At 53.0% G+C, this 20,172-nt stretch overlaps 8 protein-coding genes across 8 annotated transcripts; 2 read left to right on the forward strand and 6 right to left on the reverse strand.

Annotated features, from left to right (window-relative positions):
* Window positions 1-12: 12 nt before the first annotated feature.
* On the reverse strand, window positions 13-1,818 carry COCVIDRAFT_19846 (hypothetical protein; the record flags this gene model as incomplete). The annotated part of the gene is made up of 3 exons (XM_014696474.1): window positions 13-656; window positions 853-1,594; window positions 1,654-1,818. Coding segments are annotated over 3 exons (1,551 nt in total), but the record flags the coding sequence as incomplete, so codon positions are not given.
* Window positions 1,819-2,931: 1,113 nt separating this feature from the next.
* Window positions 2,932-5,322, reverse strand: COCVIDRAFT_30561 (hypothetical protein; the record flags this gene model as incomplete). The annotated part of the gene is made up of 1 exon (XM_014696478.1): window positions 2,932-5,322. One exon carries the CDS (start codon window positions 5,320-5,322, stop codon window positions 2,932-2,934), a length of 2,391 nt encoding a protein of 796 aa, XP_014551964.1.
* Window positions 5,323-6,226: 904 nt separating this feature from the next.
* On the reverse strand, window positions 6,227-7,060 carry COCVIDRAFT_111522 (hypothetical protein; the record flags this gene model as incomplete). Its single annotated transcript, XM_014696479.1, has 3 exons — window positions 6,227-6,610; window positions 6,719-6,865; window positions 7,001-7,060. Coding segments are annotated over 3 exons (591 nt in total), but the record flags the coding sequence as incomplete, so codon positions are not given.
* A 466-nt stretch (window positions 7,061-7,526) lies between these two features.
* COCVIDRAFT_111457 (hypothetical protein) lies at window positions 7,527-8,225 on the reverse strand (the record flags this gene model as incomplete). The annotated part of the gene is made up of 2 exons (XM_014696480.1): window positions 7,527-8,079; window positions 8,134-8,225. The coding sequence occupies 2 exons, from the start codon at window positions 8,223-8,225 to the stop codon at window positions 7,527-7,529; spliced, it is 645 nt and encodes a 214-aa protein (XP_014551966.1).
* Window positions 8,226-9,209: 984 nt separating this feature from the next.
* COCVIDRAFT_111463 (hypothetical protein) lies at window positions 9,210-12,035 on the reverse strand (the record flags this gene model as incomplete). Its single annotated transcript, XM_014696481.1, has 3 exons — window positions 9,210-9,814; window positions 9,866-10,131; window positions 10,180-12,035. The coding sequence occupies 3 exons, from the start codon at window positions 12,033-12,035 to the stop codon at window positions 9,210-9,212; spliced, it is 2,727 nt and encodes a 908-aa protein (XP_014551967.1).
* A 3,101-nt stretch (window positions 12,036-15,136) lies between these two features.
* On the forward strand, window positions 15,137-15,517 carry COCVIDRAFT_41781 (hypothetical protein; the record flags this gene model as incomplete). Its single annotated transcript, XM_014696482.1, has 1 exon — window positions 15,137-15,517. One exon carries the CDS (start codon window positions 15,137-15,139, stop codon window positions 15,515-15,517), a length of 381 nt encoding a protein of 126 aa, XP_014551968.1.
* A 1,174-nt stretch (window positions 15,518-16,691) lies between these two features.
* COCVIDRAFT_111506 (hypothetical protein) lies at window positions 16,692-17,054 on the reverse strand (the record flags this gene model as incomplete). Its single annotated transcript, XM_014696483.1, has 1 exon — window positions 16,692-17,054. One exon carries the CDS (start codon window positions 17,052-17,054, stop codon window positions 16,692-16,694), a length of 363 nt encoding a protein of 120 aa, XP_014551969.1.
* A 2,129-nt stretch (window positions 17,055-19,183) lies between these two features.
* COCVIDRAFT_111480 (hypothetical protein) lies at window positions 19,184-19,802 on the forward strand (the record flags this gene model as incomplete). The annotated part of the gene is made up of 3 exons (XM_014696484.1): window positions 19,184-19,225; window positions 19,286-19,549; window positions 19,602-19,802. The coding sequence occupies 3 exons, from the start codon at window positions 19,184-19,186 to the stop codon at window positions 19,800-19,802; spliced, it is 507 nt and encodes a 168-aa protein (XP_014551970.1).
* Between the last annotated feature and the right edge of the window lie 370 nt (window positions 19,803-20,172).

Genomic DNA, 20,172 nt, shown 5'->3' on the forward strand with positions numbered 1-20,172 from the left:
ATGCAACCATACCCCCTTGGCACCCCCAAACACGCCCTTCATATCCTCCACCGCGCCACACACCCCATCCGCCTCGCCCCAAGCAAACCAGCTCTGCTCCACCGCTGTCCACACTCCGCCCCGTCCCCCGCGCGCATCCCACATGCGATCCCCGCCAACGGCAGACTCATGGTAGCCTACTGCCGACTGCGGTGCGCGGAAGTAGACACGGAGCAATGCGCGCCGGTAGTCTGCGTACCAAAGTGAATCCCAGGTTATCTTCGACGGGGCGAGGTTGGGTTCGCGAGCTAACTGTGCAGCCAAGGCAGCGGGGATGGCGCCCGTGTAGGTATTTTGAACTAGAGGGACGTCGGTCCAGGCGACGTTGCGGTCGGGTAAGGTGTCGATTTTGGGGTCGTAGTCGAGGTTTCTGATGTGTGCCGAGTGGGTATGCGCGGAGAGACTGGGTTTTACGGGGTCTGGGGGCGAGAAGGGCGTGGTTGTATGGTTGAGGGAGGCTGGAGGGGTGAGGTAGGATGGGTCGCGGTTGAAGTGGGTGTAGGTAGTTAGGTTGTTTTTTTCGCTATGGACGATGGGGATGAGTTCGTTGGGGGTTAGTGTAAAGGAGGGGTTGGAAGAGGGTGTGGGTGTAGTCGAGGCCAATGGATAATTCTTGTCTGGTGAAGTTGGAGAGTTCGAGTTCGAGTTTTGCTTGGTTTAGTCGGTGTCGGGCTGCTGATTTCCTGGATCCGCCGTCGAAGAAGTTTCTGAATTTTGCGCTGGGAGATTTGGTTTCCACCTCGACGGCATCGCGACTCAACTGTTGTTCTGCAAACAGCGTAGCGAACACGGACTGAACGGTCAGTGACTGACTCTTGCCGTCCAGAAACTTCTTCTGCGCAGCCTGATACAACCTTCTCAAATCGCTCGCCGGACCCATGGCCATCCTGGCGTTGATAAACTTGGCAGGCGTCTCTGATATCAGCCGGCCAGTCTCGGTGGTGTACAAGTTGTTGGGAGATGGCGACAACGGCACGTATTTGCACGCCTTGTCATCGCCCTCGCACATCTTCTCTGCCCCAAATAAGATCGTCTGGTTAAACTTCTGAAACCCATTCTCGTCAGTTCCATATCTCTTCAATAACCGTAAATTGCCATCCTCAAGCAACCGCTTGTACTGCTCAATCATCACATCGCTTGGAAGCTGGAACCACGTCTGCTGTGCATCAACGATGAGCACCAGATCCTTGTCCTTGGCCAACTTCGTATTGCTCAAGTAATGCAGCGTGTCGTTGAGAATCGCCTCATGACGCTTTTCGCTCGTCGCATGGCCTGACTTAAACTGTACCACAGTCGGTGGAGGGTAGTTGAGCAACATGGCAGATAACGCCGATTTGCAAAAGTCGCTTGACTCGTACTCAAACGGCGTGACGAGGTGGAAGTTGGGCGTCGTCTTTTTAGGTTTTGCCGGTACATGGTCGATTTGGCCGTTTTCAATCTGTAACGTCAAATTCGAGGGTGTCTTGAACGACAAGCTTATGGATTCGGGCAGGGTAGGAATATATGCTCTCCAGGGATAATATGAAGACATGCCACGGTATCTTGACGGCAATTCCTACCAGACTATTAGTGTACCGTCCGCTTCATAGATGTTGGATGTAGGTAGCGGCATACCTCACGGTGCTTCATGCCTGTCAGCCCTAGAAAAACCGAGAACAACACAGCCATCATAACCACCATCCTCCCCCTCCTCGTACACACCCATTGTATCGCCGCCCCGCCAACCTCCTTTGGCGATGGCGTGGGTGATGTGACCTTTGTAAGCAAATCACCCACCATACTGGCCCGCCAGGGAAGTCTCCTAGTAGAGACCAAGGGCCCTCAATATCATCGGTTGGGAAAAGAAAGGGCTCTCAGGCCCTGGCAAGTCGAAACAACACAAGAAGAAGGAAAAGGAAGAAGAACCATTCAGGTTCCGAGCATCCCGCTCGAGTAACCACGACATATGTATTGTAACGCAAGGTACTGACCAAGTACCGCCGCAACGGGGCTTATCTCAGTGTGGCACCCTTCCTTGCAACTCCCCATACGCAGTAATCTCATGCGGAAATCGTACGTACGCCAGAATCTCATTTCTCGACTTTTTCACCGTCGTGGGGATCAGCGAACCGTGTCGGCTGAAACATAACTGATCAGCTACTAAGAAAGGGGAAAAGAGTGGAACCATGTTTCGTCCACACCCATCACAAGCGTATAACTCTTCCCTTTCCCAGCATTCTGCACCTCAAGCCAGTTGTCAAACCCCGGCTGCCTGAGGTTTCGCAGCTACAACACACGGGTGTGGCAGTGATCAAGAGTGGTGCGTGTTTTAGACACGCAACGGTTTGAGGTAAATGCAACGTCCTATCTTGGCCGCGCTAGCTTATAAAGGAACATGTCCTCCCACCACTCAAAGCCACAAATACTGTCACTGCGTTACACTTGTAAGCAGCCCTCGATCAATAGTAGTCGTAGACGTGTCGTGTATTCTATCTATTCGATGTGTATACTAACTAGACATTGCTCATGCGTGCCATTCAACCATCATTCCAATCATTCCCAGCTTCAACCAGGAGGGTGTTCATAATGCCTAGACAAGAGAAAACGCCATCGCTACCCAAAACCGTAATACTTCTTCTTTCTCGACAAAAGCGGCTGGTATTTTGAGGCGCCCTTGCTATTCAAACCCGCCATGCCTCTGTCAAGTCTGGTAGGACTGCGCATCCTCATTCCTAACATCGAACCAGACATCCAACGCTGTCTGTCCGTTCGTGCAGTAATATGGGTCTCATCAACAGCCAGCGTTTCCAAACTTTCTGCTACACTTCGGACGCTGTTCTGGAGCGCATTCCCTCCATTTCTAGACGCACGTCAGCACACCTGCAAACCCAAACACGCGAAGGCGCGCTGATCTTAGGCCTGAAGGGTCTGGTACAACTTCAAAGCCTTTGTGCGCACATCTGCGCACTGTTGCAGCGCAACAATATGCCGTTCCTGTGCAACCTTCCATGTCTCCATGACGCTTTCGTCTTCTTCCATCTTAGCCAGGTAGCTCACAAAGCCAACCTTCTTGGTCGTCTCCCCACGGTTGCGAATGAAGTGATCGTCTAGATCCTCCATCTCCACGCTCCGTGCAGCAAAGTGCCCAGTGAGCACTTTGCAGTAGTTTCGGTACGACTTGACATATGAGCCCATGCGTTCAAAGTAGTGGTCAATCGAGGCCAAATCTAACTTGGCTGGGACAGGAGGCGCCTGGGGTATTTCAGGGTACTTGAGACTCTTTGCTGCATTTGCCTTTATGGGATGAGAGTTGGATGCCTCAGAAGAAAAGGGCAGTGCGTCTCCGACAGATGCCATTCCGCCAAGTCCATTCTTCTGTGGCTCAACAAGTGGTTTGATGAAATCTGGACCGAGGCCATTCAGTCCCTCAGCAGGCGGCTTGGCTGTGGTGGTAGAAGGTGGTGCAGTGCTAGATCCGTTCGGTGTGGTGCCTGGCAAAGTTGTATTCAGCTTTGGCACCGTAGGCCCGGTTGTTGTGCCCTTTTTGTCTGACGATGGTGGCCCAGAGTCAATATCCATTGCGTCCGCATCACCACTTGTTGGCTCTTCGGCAAAAGCTTGGTACTTGGGTCGTGATGCATCTGACTGGCTCTGTGCCTTGGAGGTTCCATTTTGCTGCACAGACGCCTTTCGCGGCGCCTTTGGCCGCTTTGTAGCTTCTGAAGGCCGACGCGGCGAGGTTTCCTTGGCATCATTGTACACCCAATGCGGATCTTTAAATGTCTCTTGCCAGTCCTGAGGACTGAATTTTGCAGCATGAGGAGCTACTGGAGGCTGAGCAAAGTTGAGACCAGGTGGTGGCCCAGGAGGGGGAGGGGGTATCGGGTGGGTGGGTGCGAACGGGTTGGGCTGAGCAGCGAATGGATTCCGATCTGTCGCGTTGCGCTGTGAAGCTCTGCCACGTGTGGGAGAGGTTCGGCCTTTTCCGCTGGCACCTTTTGGAATGTCAGGAGCGAAATAACTATTACTGCCTTCGAACTTGCCATGCCAGTCCGAAGGCGAGAATTTCATATTGATGCTCTCTTCACTCCTACTCTTAAAGGTGTTTGGCATATGGCTCGTAGCCCCATTACTCTGTCGTTTTGGATCGGGTGTCATGAAGCCACTCTGAGCCCAAGTTGGTGGAGGGGGTCTCGAATGTTGCGGCACGGGTGGAGCATCATGGTGCTTATTGCTCTTTGTGAAAACCTCTGGTTCAGAGTCTGAGTCGCTCGAGTCGGAGTAGCCGTGTGCAAATGGCTTGTTTGCAGTTCCGTTTGCAGCTTTTGCTTTTGCTTGTGCTTTGCGACCTGAATCTGAGTATGCGCCTGCATCTTGTGACGAGCTCGCCCTGTGGGTGTAGGTCGGTGAATTGCGCACACTAGCTGACCTACCTATACCCTCAAACATGGATGTTCGCTCTCCCCCAGCATGAGAGTAGTATGGGGTGCGAACGCGGTTAGCTTCCGAGTACGGAACGTTGTCAGCCTGGCTTTCTTTGGGAGGCGTGGTAGAGTGGGGCGGCGTTGGCGCTGGACGAGCATAGTTTCTATACGACGATCGTGCCTGTCCCTCATCGACACCAGGCACCGAAGGGTCAAATCCCTGCTTGGAAGAAGGCGCTCTTGTGCTTTGACTTCGGCCAAAAGGAGTGCCGTTGGGGTTGTTTGGAGGATTGGGGTATGCGCTGCTGTGGGCATTATTGCTTTGTTGTCGAGCGTCCTCGCCCCGCGGTTGCTTCATCTTCTGCCATGCTGTAAATACATTTGCCCGAGCTTCTGCATCTCTGGGCCTTGGGTCTGGCTTTTGCGCGGTTGGAGGCGGGCGGAAGTTCTTGTTTGTAAACCTGTCTGCGCCCGTGGTATATGAGTTTTGGTGTTGGGGTGGTGGGGGACGCTGTGCCTGTGGTCTCGGGGGAGGGGCGCGATAGTAGGACCCATTCGGGGTACTCGTTGTGTACGTGTTGCGCTGGGCGGGGGGCGGTCTTGTTCTCGGCGTGTTGGGCGTGTTTGCGGAGGCAGAGGCATTCCGGTATTTCCTCCTCTCTGCGTCATACTTTGCTCGTTGGGTAGGATCACATAGTATCTCGTGTGCAGCCTGGATTTCTTGAAACCTGACAACGAATTCGGCCTCGCGCCCAGGATTGCGATCCGGGTGGTACTGCAGCGCAAGCGTTCGGAAAGCCTTGCGTATCTCGTTTTCGGTGGCGGTGGCAGAGACCTTCAGGTCGGCATAGTAGTTTCGCGTGGGATCGGCTTTGACCATGGCTGCGGCAACGGTTGTCTTATGAAGGAGGGGGAGAGGAGTTGAGGACGCTGGGTATGCGTGTGTGTGTGTGCCGGTGCGGTTACTGGGCAGCCTGCAGAGACTTTGCGGTTCACAGCCTCGTATGGGTGCCGGGCAGTGCTGCTCAGATGATGTTGGTTGGCCGCGCGCGTGAACGTCGGAACATTGTGTATAGCCAGGTGAAGCTTTGCGGCAGCAGGAATCTTAGCACATTCACCTCGTCAGCCGTACGTGTCGTCAGTGGTGCAGAGCAGGCGCGAGTATTATCTGCGTCGATTGGAGCCTGGGCCGCTTGTTGCGTTGGCGTCGAGGTACTGCAGGCGTTGCGGGTTGGGCTGAGATGTTTTGGCTGCGAGGGGCCCACGGCAACGCTTGCTTCAGCCTACAGGCATCCCTGGTGCAATCCTGAAAGGGCCCCCAAAAACAACTGCATCAGCTATGTATACATACAAACCGCAGAGACAGAATCGCAACAAACACACATGCCGCATTCCCCGTTTTTGCTCTCATCGCAACCCGTCTGACGTCGTTGCTGCAGCTAGCTCACCGGCCCGTCAGCTATCCAAGAAGCAGCCATGCATGTCACTCTGACCTTGCCCAGCCAAGGACCACCTGCATCTGTCAAGCAAATTTCGTCAGACGCAATCCTTCTCTCTTCACGGCGACTACAGCACCCACGTGACTTCACAATCAAGGCATGTGGTTCTACGTTTGTCCGTCGTAAACTTCATGAATCCATGGTATTTAATTTTTGAAAGTCCTGCCAGCCTTGATGCTGTGCGGAAGCTACATAGCCCAGGACACCCTATTCCATTCACGCCAGCCCATACGCTTGAAACAATCGACCAGACGTCCCACCAAGCACACCACTCGCTCAGCGCATTTAGCGGTAGCGCCAGAGAGAGAGGGTGTTGTTCCTCTTCCAGGTCTTCCTCCTGCCGGCAGTGGTGTGGTTGAACTTGTGTCCACGGCCAAGACCACGGCTCTTCTTGCCAGTGGCAGTGAGTCCACGGCTCTCGCGGTGCTTGTGGACGGGCTTGACGATCCAGTTGATGCGAGGGTCGCGGCGGATGGCCTTGTGCTGGGGGTCGACGCAGATGACCTCGTAGTACTTGTAGGTCGAGTCCTGGTTGATCCAGTAGGAGTTGAGGACGCGGAGGTTAGCGCAGCGGCGGCCGACACGCTCCTCAGCAGTCGACTTGAGAGAGCGCTGGTACTTGAGCTGGTTGATACCCTGGTTGGTGGGCTTGCCTGTTGGTTTATTAGTCTGTTGCTCTGCCTGAAAAATCTGACGCTCGAAGCATACCGTAGGTGGCACCCCTAGAAGTAAATGTTAGCTATGCACTTTTGCCCAACACATCGCTGCCAATTGTACGTACTTGGGAGCGGGCCTCTTGCGACCTCCACGGCGGACGCGGATGCGGTAGATAACGTAGCCCTGCTTGGCCTTGTATCCGAGGCGGCGGGCCTTGTCGGGGCGCGAGGGGCGGCTGGCGCGGTGGATGACCTTAAGTTGGCGAAGCTATCGATGCACTCTCAGCAAAGTTCAACGAGTACACCAATTTGAGACGGGCAGTCTCGGGGAATTGTGCTCATACCTCCCAGCACTGTCAGATGTTAGCAGAGTTCATTGTCCAGCTCAATCGTCTATACGTACGCGGACGCGCATCAAGAAGCGCATCATATCCGACTGCTTCTTCTTCTGAAGTTCTTCGACATCTACCGCGGATTAGCTGCGAGCGTGGAATTGCTAGGTTTGGCGTGCGCTTACACTTGAGGGCACCCATCTGTCACAATGTCAGTATACAGTCTACAAAAAATCAACAATAGCGTGCCGACATACCTTGACTGTTGGTTAGTAGATTGTCGACGCTGTCGTGCTGGAGGTGCTGTAAAAGACGGAACACCGATATTTCGCGTAATGTGTGGGGTGGTCAGTGCACGGCCACTAGTCCTATCACGTCTGGCGGTGGTGAACTATTGCTGGGGCAGAATGGCAGAATGGCGAGAAAATCATGGCTATATTTATTGTGGAGCGAACTGATTTCGCAACGAGCTACATACAGTATGAGACATCCCTTGTAAAACCACTCTTCATGTTTTTATCAAGGTTTGCGGCCGGAGAATTCTCAAGGCTTAGCAGTGGCCTCTTGCGTGACCTTGCCGTCATGTGTCAAGTGCACTCAGCGGCCTTGGTTCATGGGGAGCCCTTTGGTCATGCGCTTGACTCCCCTTTCTGCATACCTCAGGCTCTCCAGTAACTCACAAGTCAGCTGCGCCTTTCCACCTACATTCATGTCCATGTCTCCATCTTCATCAGCTAGTCCTTTCGCATCACCGCCTGCTACCTTAGCTCCCAAAACCTCTCTCACGTTCTTGAGTGCAACTCTTGCTCCCAATTTGAGCTGATTTTCTGTCTCTTCAACATCTCGTTTCCATGTATCCACAATAGGATGCATTTTGTCTTCTTGGAGCTTCCAGATCATGCCATCCAATCTCTTGTATCCGTTGACCAAACTCTGAAAAGCACTAAGGACGTCGGTGATGCATGCGTACACGGCGTTGCTTGCAATGTTCCTACCTGCAAAAGTCGGCGTGTCGTGTTGTGTGCGACGATTTGGGGTTCTGAGACTCTCGAGTATCGTGGAAGTCAACTCGTCGTTGTGGCGTTTCTGCTCCATTTCACTGTAGACACAATCAGCATTTCTGTTTAGTCGGTCAGCTTCTTTACATCGTCTTGTGGTTGGTCCTTAGATCTGTTTGTTCAGCTGTACGATTCCTTCCTTGTACTTGTTCCGGTCGGTCGCTGTCGTTGCAAGCAGCTCATCAAGTCCCTTTTTGTCATGTTGTGGCCTTTTGAGGAGACTGTCAAGAGCAAGCATCTGGCTTTGATTACTGTTAGCTGCTGGGTGTTGATAAAGATAGTTCAAATACCAACTGGCCTCCAGTCTTATTAAACCCATCATCTTTCCCGAGGTCTGTGGACTGCTAGCATTCTTAGCAAGTGGTTGAGTACGTTGTTGGCGCGCCATTTTTGAGGTCGCGAATCAGTGTACAGCTGTCACAGTGAGGTGGGGAGAGTAGGTGAGACAATAGATTGGAGGAAAGGTGCAACTCAACATAATTTACTAGTCATATGCAAGAGTGTACGTAATTGTATTCGACACACGAAATGCCGGAACTGGGTGAGTATCTGCATATCACATTTCTTTGCTGGCGGCACACTTTGTAGTCTCTTTATGCAACGTCTACATACGGTTTGTCCGCTGAGAGACATGAATCTCGACAGCCCTGGGTATTAGAGCACAACTGGTCACAAAACGAATTGGGAGCATGCAATTGGTGCAGAAAGCTTTTTTATTTTCGCCCTATCGGCATTTGTTTACAAAGACATGCATGGGGTAATGTCTGACTAGCCAGCTTTCCATAGAGGATGTAACTTGTAAAGGGCCGTCAGTGGGGGAAAGAAGGGACATTAAGGGAAATTTTCAAAGGAAAGTTGAATGGTACGCAGAAGAAAAGAAGAAAACAAGAAAACAAGAAGAGGAAAGCCGCAAACATGATCGCTATGTTTCCCGATAGTTGGTAAGGCCGTTGCCATCATTTCTGGGGCAGTGAACAGTATGAACCGATGTAAAATCCATCATGAAGCAGCCGTATGCGCCTAAATGATCCCTAAAGCATGGTACTGAAAGAAAGCACAGTCTGGAAGAATCCCTCAAACTGTGGTCGAAATTGATCTTGTCGCACATTCGATCAATCAGGAGAAGAAATGTAGCATATTGTAGAGACAGCTACAAGATCAGAGTTGATAGATTAGCTTGAACCTTGGAGAGGCCTTGGGGTTGCCACATCTGCGAGCGGACCTAGTTGCCGAGAGACATGTGCTGCATGGCATTCATCAAACCAGGGTCGTAGTTGTTGTTCTGGTGAGCTGCAGTGGTGGTCGTGTGCGCACTACTACCCGCATAAGCGCCAGAGGTACCGTTGACTTGTGGTCCAGATGTACCATAGTAGCCACCAGTGTTGGACTGGCTGCTTCCCGAAGTGTAAGGAACATTGCCACCATAGGTTGTAGGCACATGGGGAACGAACGACTGGCCAGCATTTGACGTGTAGTTGCGCGAGGTAGCATATCCGGCCGTAGTTGTGGTTGGGACGTAGTTTCCACCGTAAGACGAAGGGTAAGTTGTCGGCGGATAGTAGCCAGCAGCTCCATAGGTCATCTGGCTGCCACTCGCACTAACGTTGGGATAGTAGTTTCGGTACATGTGGGGCGCCATCTGCTGACCATGAGGCGCCATCTGTTGGCTGTGAGGTGCCATCTGTTGACTGTGAGGCGCCATCTGCTGGCCATGAGCCCATGGTTGCATGTTGTACTGAGCCTGTGCGGGATAGGCAGGGATCTGATGCGAGAAAGCGTGGAAGCCCTCATCGTAGTTACCATATGAGCCATGGTTACGGGCTTGACCTAGTCACAATTAACAAGTTGACAGGTTAATGGAAGAAGCGATAGACTTACCATACTGCTGGGCAGGACGATTGTTGTTGGAGCCGAATCCAGGACCAACAGAGAGCGGGGCATTAGTGTTGGAAGTGATGATCGCTCCAGGGCCAATGGCAGAGGGTGGCGGTATCTGAGACATGCCTGCCGGGTTGACGACAGATGCCGGGTTGACCGCTGACATCCAGATACGGACCTTATACTGCTTGAACAAGTCTGTGACAAGCTCGTTGAAGTTGACGTACGACTCAGCGTAGTAGAAGTAGGTGAGCTTGTGGTAATCACTGAGATGTATTAGTAGGCGAAGCCAACATGAGCACGTTAACACTTACGCTTGGTACTCAGCGTCCAAGATCTCCATAGGCAACTTGTGGTCAGCGGCCTTCTGTGCTCCGAGGCGCTTGGCCTTGGCCTCGCCACCTTCCTTCTCACGCAAACCCATGATCTCATGCTGTTGAGCCAGACGCTTGATAAGCTTTGGCTTAATGACCTCTGGCTCTCCCTGACCTGCCAGTCCAGTGCGGCTCATGGGGTTCGGAAATCCATTAGCACGCGCAAGGGCACCAAGCATTCCCGAATCGTTCTGGGTGCCGGCTAGAGAATACTGAGAGAACATGACAAGCCAACGGAAGTGCTCATCGTTCGCCTCGGCCTTCAGCTTCTTAGCCTCCTCCATAGTCACGTCAGCATGAGTGACCTGGCCCAGATCGCAGCCACGGTCGCCCTCGACAATGACCAGATCACCACGGCGAACCTCAAGCCCGGTGTTGTCGTATACGTAGTAGATATCGGCACGAGAACACTTGAATGTGACGACGTACAGGCGACGATTAGAACGTCCAAGGATGTTGGGCACAGCGTACGGATTGCCAGCAGACATTGCGGTGTTGGGCACAATCGGATCTGGATGAGCTGCCGAGATAGCCGAGGAATTGATGGCACGAGATGCAGGGCCGTAGCCAGTGAAGTAGGCTGCAGCATCAAACGGCTCGTTGTCTTCGTTAGGAGAAGTCTGTCGGGGGGACATGTACTCCTCCTCTTCCTCCTGTGTGTTGCTCAGAGTCGAAAGTGGCATCGTTGAGTTGTAGCTTCCATAGTGCGCAAACGAGTGGCGACGACCAAGGGGGTCAGCCTCACCTGGGGAGATGTTGCCGGTCGCCCACTGCGGCTTCTGCGGACTATCGACAATTTCAACCTCGTGGTCTCGCTTGAGGACTGAGACATGCTCGCTGAAACGACGAGTGAGTCCGGGAGCAGGGACGTTCAGTGCCGGGTCGACGTCTTCGAGCTCCTCGATAGCATACTCGGCTGCGTTGTTGTACCCGCTGTTACGTAAGCCAGCAGTAGTCTTACGGCGTTGCTGCTGCAGTTGAAGGACTGGCGAGCCAGTGGAGGTGGCTCGGTTGCGAGCGCGTGCATTCTCCATGGCGGCTTGCTTCAGCAAAGCTTGCTTCTGCTCTCGCTCCCAGTATCCGGCAGGTAAACGCACACCGTGCTCTGAACCGTTGGATGACTCGATATCGTCAACGTCGTCTTCGCGCAGCTGCGAAAGACCGACGGCTGACTCACCAAGGAGGCTTGGCTTAGAAGGCCGGTGACGGAGGCTAGAACTAGGGGGTTGACGTGAGAAGCGGCTTACAGGGTGATGCTCGATATCGCCTTGACCTATGCTATAGGATTGCGATCGGACAGCCTTGCGGAATGGGTTTGGAGCCTGCTGGTTAAGGAGAAAACCAATGCCGTCGTCGGCCTCGTGCGTGGTGGTGGGAGAAGCAAGAGGCTTCTCACCAGGCGGATACGCAGAGGTAGGCGAGGGGGCAACCTCCTTCAGGCGACTGTTTGAACTCGAGGTGAAGCTAGGCGTATTCCAAGGGAATGCCGAAGTGCTGGGACGCGTCTGCTGCGGCAACTCGAGCGATGGCGTCGTCGGTAGCGACCCTGCAAATGACACTGATGGCAACGAGTATTTGCGGTTCGGCTGGATGTCATGGAGCCAACCAGAAGAGGGGCGTCGTACTGCAGGGTACGCGCCAGGGGCCTGGCGAACGACAGGAGCCACGTGCTCACGGTCATCATCACTAGATGCCAAGACATCACTGTCCGGCGTTGGACGGCGCAGCTGTAACTTGGACTTGTCGAGGGCGGAACCACCAACGGCCAAGCCGCCTTTGTATGTGTTGGAACTCATGTTGATTCGTCTTTGTCTTGGATAGGTTAGCTACCGTCGAAAGCTTATATGACTGACATGGACGTACCTTGAGATCTAGGGGATGAATGAATGGGGACTAGGTGGCTGTCTAGTTGCACAATCTCTTTCAAGGAAAATGCACTGAGTAAACCGTATAAGTGGTGTACCTTGTGGCAGGATGTGTAAGAGAATGTGCCGTCTAGGGTAGCGGATGTGTCTAGAAGACCGTAGTTGTCTGTGAAGGCAAGTGCCTTGGCTGTCAGTATAAGTATTCAAAGGACAAAGCGGCAACGCTAGAGTAACAAAGGTGAGATAGATGAAGCCAGGAGTGGATAGACATGGCATGCGGCACATACCTGGATCGTTGATGTCAAAAATGTAAGTTCTAGGTGTATATGATGGACAAGTTGGACGACCACGCCAAGTGTACAGCAGCCAGTAGGGTTCTTGACACTAGCAAAGGTGCAAATTCTTGAAGCAGAAGCTTTCAAAGCTTCTTAATAGTCTATGAGTGTATGTCAGCGTGACCCGCCATCAGAAAGGGGCGATAACTACGGCATCCAGCAACAGCAGCAGCAGCAGGAGGAAGAGGAACAGCTCGTGAGACAGATCGGGAGTATAGATGTGATGCCGACTTACCTGGCGTGGCAGGCAACAACTATGTCTGTTGCAATGGAGTCTAGCGGGGTAGCTTGATGCTGCCTCGCCGCTGCTCTACAAGAGCTGATTGGCGCGGAAGCGTGGTAGAAGGGGATGATGGTGCAAGTGGGGTACACCGCAGAAACAAGAAGAGGATTGGTAGAGGATGGATCGAAGGAGTAGAGGTAAGGTCAACGGTAAGAGAGGTGGGGTAGGAGAGTGGATAGAAGGTGAGTACGAAGGAGGAAAAGGCAGGGGGTCCGTGGGCCAGCGCTATCTTATTGTGCTCAGGTGGCTCGACCGTCGCCTAGAGACGTTTGTAGGGAAAGACCGATGGAGATGCTCGTTGCAGGAGCCTCTTGCAATAATGGCTTTAGAGATTACTGTTATCAATGATGGTCTTAGTAGTGCTCAGGGTGCCCAAAAGCATAAACAGTAATAGGAGACAAGAAGAAAAAGATGAGTAAATGGTTGCGTTGCTCTGATTGATTCGCCTCCTAACAACAAGAGTGTGCTGCTGTCCATGGTGACGATCCTCAAAGGAAACTTGGCCACGACACCTTGAGCGTCATCAAGACACTGATACAAACACCTTCTCATCTTCCAGGCGAGCATCCCAAGATCTCTTTCGAGATAGAAAACGACCTGTGATGCATGCGAACATGTGCACAGCGGCTGATAGAGCTCTTGTTGACTTCTCATCCGCTGCCCCATCTCCGCCAACACCGCAAGGCCTTGCTCCCACCCTCCCCGCACCGCAACCGCACCACAAAAAAAGAATGCACACTGAGACCAGAAAGAAGAAATGACTGACGGAATGATTGAAGAAAGACGGAGGGAGGTAAAACGAGATGGAGTTTGCTTACCTAGTTAACAGGATTGTCTAGGAAAATTACGCGGTGCCGAGCTCGATGCCCAAAGCAGATCTATCAGAAGAAAGAGCGGTATATCCTGTTTGGAAACATCAGCAACGTGAGGTTCCATACGCATATAAGACGGCGGAGCGCATGCAGAGCAGCTGCTGAGTCTGGCCAGGCCAGGTCATTAGACATGGCCACAGCATGCTCAGGACAGTGGGTGTTGCGGCTACTGCTACGGCACAAAGAAGACATACCGGGCAAGCTCTATCCCACAACAACTCTAATAAAACAAACCGATCTGGAAGTTAACTATAACCAGATGTCAGCTTTCCATCAAGAACGTCTTGCGGCAGCCCGTCGGGGCCCAGGGAGCGAGTGGTAACAACATACCTCAAAACGTACGCAAACCAAGCGCCAAATTCTTGAACCAGTCTATCCCTAGTCTTTCTTGTTGAAGATGTCGAACACGAACACGATACGCTATGGCATCAGTTGTTGCATGAGATCATACGTGCCTAGGATCGGCGAGAGGGCTTCGGGTCCTTAGGTGGGGAAGCGCCACGCTGCTAAACCCAGGCTATCCCGCAATTTCCAGGACCGCAGTCTGTAGAGTAGGAGGGATGTGCGACTACTAGAGCAGGCACATGTCGCCCCGTGTCCCGGACGACTGAGAAAGAGGTTATGTTATGGAAGAAGGCGGACGGCTTTGGACAAGAGGCCAGAAGTGATGGCAACAGCGTCTCGTCTTGGCGATTGTTCGAAACGTTGGGGAGAAGACACACACCCTGCCGTTCCGCGCGCGCGCCTTGTCAGATCAGGGGGGGAGCCACACACGGTCAGCACAGGCGCGACAAGCTTGCTGCGATGTCAGTAGAAGGATGCGAGGACAGCTGCCAGTTGGACACGATGGACAACAGGTGGAGGCAAGACCGTCATTACGGGGAAATCAGCGGAAGCGTAGAGACACGCAGACATGCAACGCCTTTGAGGCTTCTGCAGCTCACACGCCCGGCCAAGGGTCAGGGGCTTCTGTAGGGTCGTTGCGCAGGAAAATGCGGAGACGGCCAGGCCAACTAGGGCTAGCCGTGCGTGCTTCAGGCGAACGGGTGCAAATTGCTGCTGTGCTGTTGGGGGGTAGCGACGCCCACCGGACAGGGCCCGATGGATCAAATCATCTGTCCTGTCAACCCCTCTTGTTCAGCATCAACCCTTCGACAAGACGCCTGCATCGCCTCGCGTCAGGCCAGCGAGCCTCCTCCATCGTCGCCCTAGAGCTGCTGATCCACTATGCGCCTCCAGGGGTCACGTCGACAAGCCCCTCATTTGATCCGTCTGGACTCGGTCGGGCCCGTCGGAACACATCCATCCTGATGCCATTTCTCAACGCAGAGGCTCCATGCCTGTCGCACGCCATTCTGCTTCGCTGCAAGCGCCATGCCTCACCCACGACACTATCGCCGATGGCGAGACCTTGGGTAGCACTACCGTCGCTTTCAGCCCTAGACTTCAACTGAGTCACGCGCCCCTACGCCTTCGACAACAATCTCGACAACCAAGCTCTTTAGCTGCTTGACGCATCCGCGGCATGCCCCGCTCGATGCGATGATCCTGTGGGCGCTTCTGTGCAGCTCCTTGACGCCCTCCTATTCGCCCTCGTGTTTGATGTACGTATCACAGTCGACGGCTGCACGGCGAGCGTTCCTGGGACTAGTCGCGAACGATGCTGCCAACGCTGCTCGACAGTTGGCCGCCTGGGCGAGCATCTGCAAAACCGACAGGCTGCTCCAGTGCCCGCGGTGTTGGCTGTTGCCGGGCACACGCAATAATAGTACGACGCCCGTCGGACAGGTTCCCTTTTGTCGGCGTTGCATATTGGCTGATGCCAACCCCGCATTTTGCTGCATGGCATTGGCGTTTTCAAGAACAGCCAAGCTCCATGAGCTACCCCAGTCAACGATGCGCCCGCTCTTCAAATCGCCGTGATCCCACCAGAGCCCCTCTCTTGGGCCAAGTCAGAAGACATGCCTCGATCATCGTTGGTTGTGACGCAGAAGTTTGTTCCAAAGCTTGTGACTGATGCCGTCAAGTACGTAACCGCGCGTAATGAACGTCTCGTGCGGAGTCTGCAAACTCCTCGGGAGCAAGTGGTTTGGTTCTGATATTTGGGCGCCCTCCTCTATACGCCGGTCAGGCTTCCGGCCCGATTTGTAACATCCCTCGCGATGACAGTCAGACGGCGATGTATACCTGTTGCTGGCTTATATCCGATCCGGATCAGTCCAGCCTTTTCGGCTTCCAAGGCCATGGGTCTCGATGTGTCTACCCGAGACGCGTTCGCTGGGCGTTCGGTACCTTTGCCACGCGTGGAGTGCATGTGACTGATGCAAAGAATGCTTCCAATTGCCGTTCCTGTCAAGCCTTGAGCCATTCTGTACTGCCGTTTTCTTTTTGGACACGTTGACCGTTAGTCTGTCGCGGGCTGAGACTTGACACAAACCCTGTCTGTGACCGCATCGGGCCATGTTCGAGACTGTCGACGAGCCATGGTGGCCCGACAACCGTCGATCCACTACGAAAAAGATGGTCGCCTTTTGCCCTTTCAACAATGGCATTGTTGCAGAGGGGGCTGCAGGCGGGTATCACATGCTACCTCTTGTATCCCTTGTCGAGGATTTCCGGATCTCCGGTGTCGCTATCCCTAAGCAAAGTAGTCTCTTGTGTTCAAGATAGTATCTTCCACGACGGTATCCTTGGCAGTACCAAACGGGTTTGTGTGTTTTCCGCATACTGACGATTATCTGCAAGGCGGCAATTGCCGGTTTGATGCCCCGTCCCTACAGTGAGCAGTGCAAGGAGAGCACGTCGGAGGGATGCTTAGACTTATCTTTTTTTTAAGGTGAGTCCGTCTTTGTGTAGACTGCTCAATCGTGTAGCTGTACGCTGTATGAGTGGCTCTGAGAAGTCTGTTAGCTGCCCGTGGAGATTGCAATCGGTCGAGGTCAGCAAAGTTCATCTCAGGGGATAAGAGAAAGAGCAAGGATCGTCAGCTTCATCCAAGAGCAAGAAGGGCCTTGACTTTTAGAAAAAGTCCTGGTGGTTGTGTTGTGGGTGTAGTCTTGGAGGCGGGGCAGGTTTGCAGTCGGGGCTCGAGGTATCATCACCGGGACTGGATCACCGTAGGGTGTGCCAAAACCTCCTGGTGATTGCCACGAACTCGAGGATGTAAGATGGGTAGGGACATGTGATGACCTCTACCTTTTTCTGTCATTGTAGGATTGGAGCGGGTAGGAGTTGGAAGTGTGGGTGATGGAGGGTTCTCCGTTCGTTGTGGCAAGCGCTTTGGTCGGTTGCTAGGCAGGTAAAGCGGGAGATCTTCGAAGTTATCGAAGCCAACAAAACCACCAAGCGGGCACTGCGAGCATTGAAATGCATGTGGGTAAACAGTTACTACGAGTTTGACAGGCAAGACCGATGCTCTTTGAATGTCTTGGCAAGTCACACGTTCCTCCTGAGTCTGCATTGGAACTACTAGGTTCTCTACTGTTCCTGCACCAGCTTTACTCAGCGGCTCCAGGTCCTTTGATTGTCTGTGCACGGGTATTCTGACTTGAACTACATTGACTCTGTTCATTGCCCTACCATGGTCCAAGATTGCACGGTAAGAGAAAGCTTGTATCAACTAATTGCATGACAGCGCTTGTTAGATCCGCCTCTGTCTAAACTAACAACAATCTCAACCCTCCTGACCACCCCCCACGATCGAGTCAACCGTCAGAGTTTCTCCTGTATACACGGATAGCAGCTCACCCGTGTGGGTGGGATGATCTCATTCCCCGACTCATCAGTGTACAAGCTCAATGGCACGAGCAGCGACTGTATGAAAACATTTACACGCGTTTGCCTACGCGCTACCGAGCTTCCAGTATGTGCAGATGATAGACTGACATCAAGGTTGCCTCCACATACCAGGGCGGTGTCGGACCGTGCCCTCAATTTGCCTCGAAACCGACGATGGACGATGCAGAAATCTGGGGGATAGCACACTGTCCAGCCGGAAACCCAAACGTGGATAACAAAGAAATTTACACAATGTAGACGATGTCGAGTAACAACGCCCTTCCACAGGCCACACCGACAAAAGCGAGTAGACGACAGTATTGCCTTTTTGATTCTACAACAATCGGACTTGGACGGGATCGAGTATGGAGCAATACCAGGCCCAAGCCGGACAATAGAAGGCAAGGCAATAAGATGATGTATCTTGGTCAATGCAACAACGGGACATTGATTCCGTCGTCTTTGGGGACCGGACAAAGGCCCCACAGTACCTGAGAGGTATGAAGAAGCCATGGACAAACAAGTAGGTTATGATACACTTTGAATGGCATTGGAAACATGGCCCGACAGGATTGCACTCGTTTGAAGCCTGTTCAGTGGCACAAGGGAGTGTGGACAGGAGTGCTTTATCGCTCTTTGTCCAGACATGTCGAAGATTGAACAGTCGACGCCACCCTCGCACTGTAGAGGGGCGACGGGTGTGTGGACAAGCAGCCTTCAAAAGTCGCCTAGACCAAGATTTTTGTCTTTGCAATACAGATACGGGTTGTACATAGCTGGGTAAATGAGACGGTTTTTGTTGCGGGGTTTTGAAATGTGCGTGATGTTTGAGGAAGTGGTATAGGAGGAGAGAATCATTGGGTGTGTTTACAGCATGCGAATGGTGGAGGTCATGATAACAAGCGCCAGGCTCTGTGATAGGCCTGACCGGGCTAATCGGGCGGGGCTATGAAACAATGCGCCAGTCCACAGCGGAAATATCGGCAGTCAACGAAAGTGTAATCGACTAGGCATAACTACGTCTTTTTTTGTTCTTATCAAATACACAGGTCAAGTGGGTAGTAGGCATTTCAAAAGCGTTTGGATGGGCGAGGTGCAGAGACAGCGCAGGTGTGCGTAAGGATGACGATCATGTCGATCCGGGGAATACTGGACATGAACTACGACAAGAGGAGGGATGGATTTGCGGCGGTCGAGGGTCTGGACAAAAGCACATGTCATAGATGAAGAAGTTTACGTCGGAGAGTGCAGTAGCTCTCCCTCGGAGGGAACAGGTCGGGCGGCGGTGCAGTCATCCAGTGGCTGATGGCGCAAGTCGAGCATCCCTGGCTATACCTGCATCCTCACCACTTCTGTTGCGCAGCAACGCTGACAACACCCGCCCAACGCCTGATAAAAGATACATGTAGGCCACAAGCCCGCCTTTTGGGGTTAATTCTGAGAATCCACTTCACACTCGATCCAAACCGCCTCGACACCCAGACGCCTTTTTTGCAGCCCTGCAGCAGCATCGTTTTGTGATCGACGGAGTTAGCGAGGGCCTACTGTGTAAGTACCGATGTTTCCGGAAAGGGCTGCGTCGGAAGGACCCTGGGGTGACGTAGGGGTCTGCGATGACGCTGCAGGGCCGCTGCCTCCCGCTGACTGCGATACATATTTCCTCAGCCCACCACCGTCCACTGCAAGAAAAACATCGTCTCTCAACCCAATCCTCGCTCAGCCTACTCTCCCCATCCCAGCTGCATCCTGCATCTCCCCCACATCCGTCCTGTTTACCAATACTTACATACATACACACATATATCAGCAAAAATGGTGTCAAGGGCATTGTCCATGGGCCTCCGCGCCTGGCAGGTATGTACACACAGTATCATCGCTACCGTACGAAAAGACAGCCTTGTTGATACCATCTAGTTGATCTGCGCCGTCATTGTCACCGCATTGATGGGTAACAACATTGCGCGTGCCACGGCCGGAACCCACTCAATCATCAACTACTCGCTCTTCGTCGGCGTCTGGTGGCTGCTCACCCTCCTCTACTTCCTGCCCACGTCCTTCATCGAAAGGTTCAGTATTCCCGTTGTCGACATTGCTCTCGATGCCCTCAGTGTCATCTTTGGCTTCTGCGCCGCCGTCGCACTTCCCTCGTACATTGGTGCCCACAGCTGCTCCAACTCGGTAAGGATCTTTGTAGCTATTTCACTCGCGAGCTCAATCTAACACTGCTCAGGCATACACACACTCCAACAGCGTCCTCAACAGCTCGCCAAACACTGAGCAAAACTGCCGTCAAGCCCAGGCCACCACCGCCTTCCTCTGGTTCGGATGGGCCGCCTTTGTCGCCACCCTCGCCTTCAACCTCATGAATGGCCGTGGCAGCGGTGCCAACCTCCGTAGCACCCGCCGTGGTCCCGCCATGAGCCAGGTCTAGAATGCCTGCAGAATGTCCTCAGACGCCTCTTGGAACACGCGATCAGACACCACCAGCGTCTGAACTTTGACCACAGTCGCTGAGTTGCACTCCGACTCTTGTATGATAGAAACACGATGATGGATACAACATCGCACTGGATGCTGATGTTGGTTATGGCGAGGGTTTTTGCGAATTGGACGGGCTTTATGGATACCAGTACACACATGACTTTGTTTACCAGCGGGCGTGTTTTTACAATATTATGATCTTCCTAAGCGACCGTAGTTACACATGACTTTCTATAGCTAATACATAGTTTCACTGAACACTCATGACTTCTTTGTCCATGTTCACGAAACAACATGACACTTTTGACTTGTAAATACTA

This window comes from Bipolaris victoriae (assembly GCF_000527765.1).
Source record: "Bipolaris victoriae FI3 unplaced genomic scaffold scaffold_121, whole genome shotgun sequence".
In the NCBI taxonomy this organism is placed as follows: domain Eukaryota; kingdom Fungi; phylum Ascomycota; class Dothideomycetes; order Pleosporales; family Pleosporaceae; genus Bipolaris; species Bipolaris victoriae.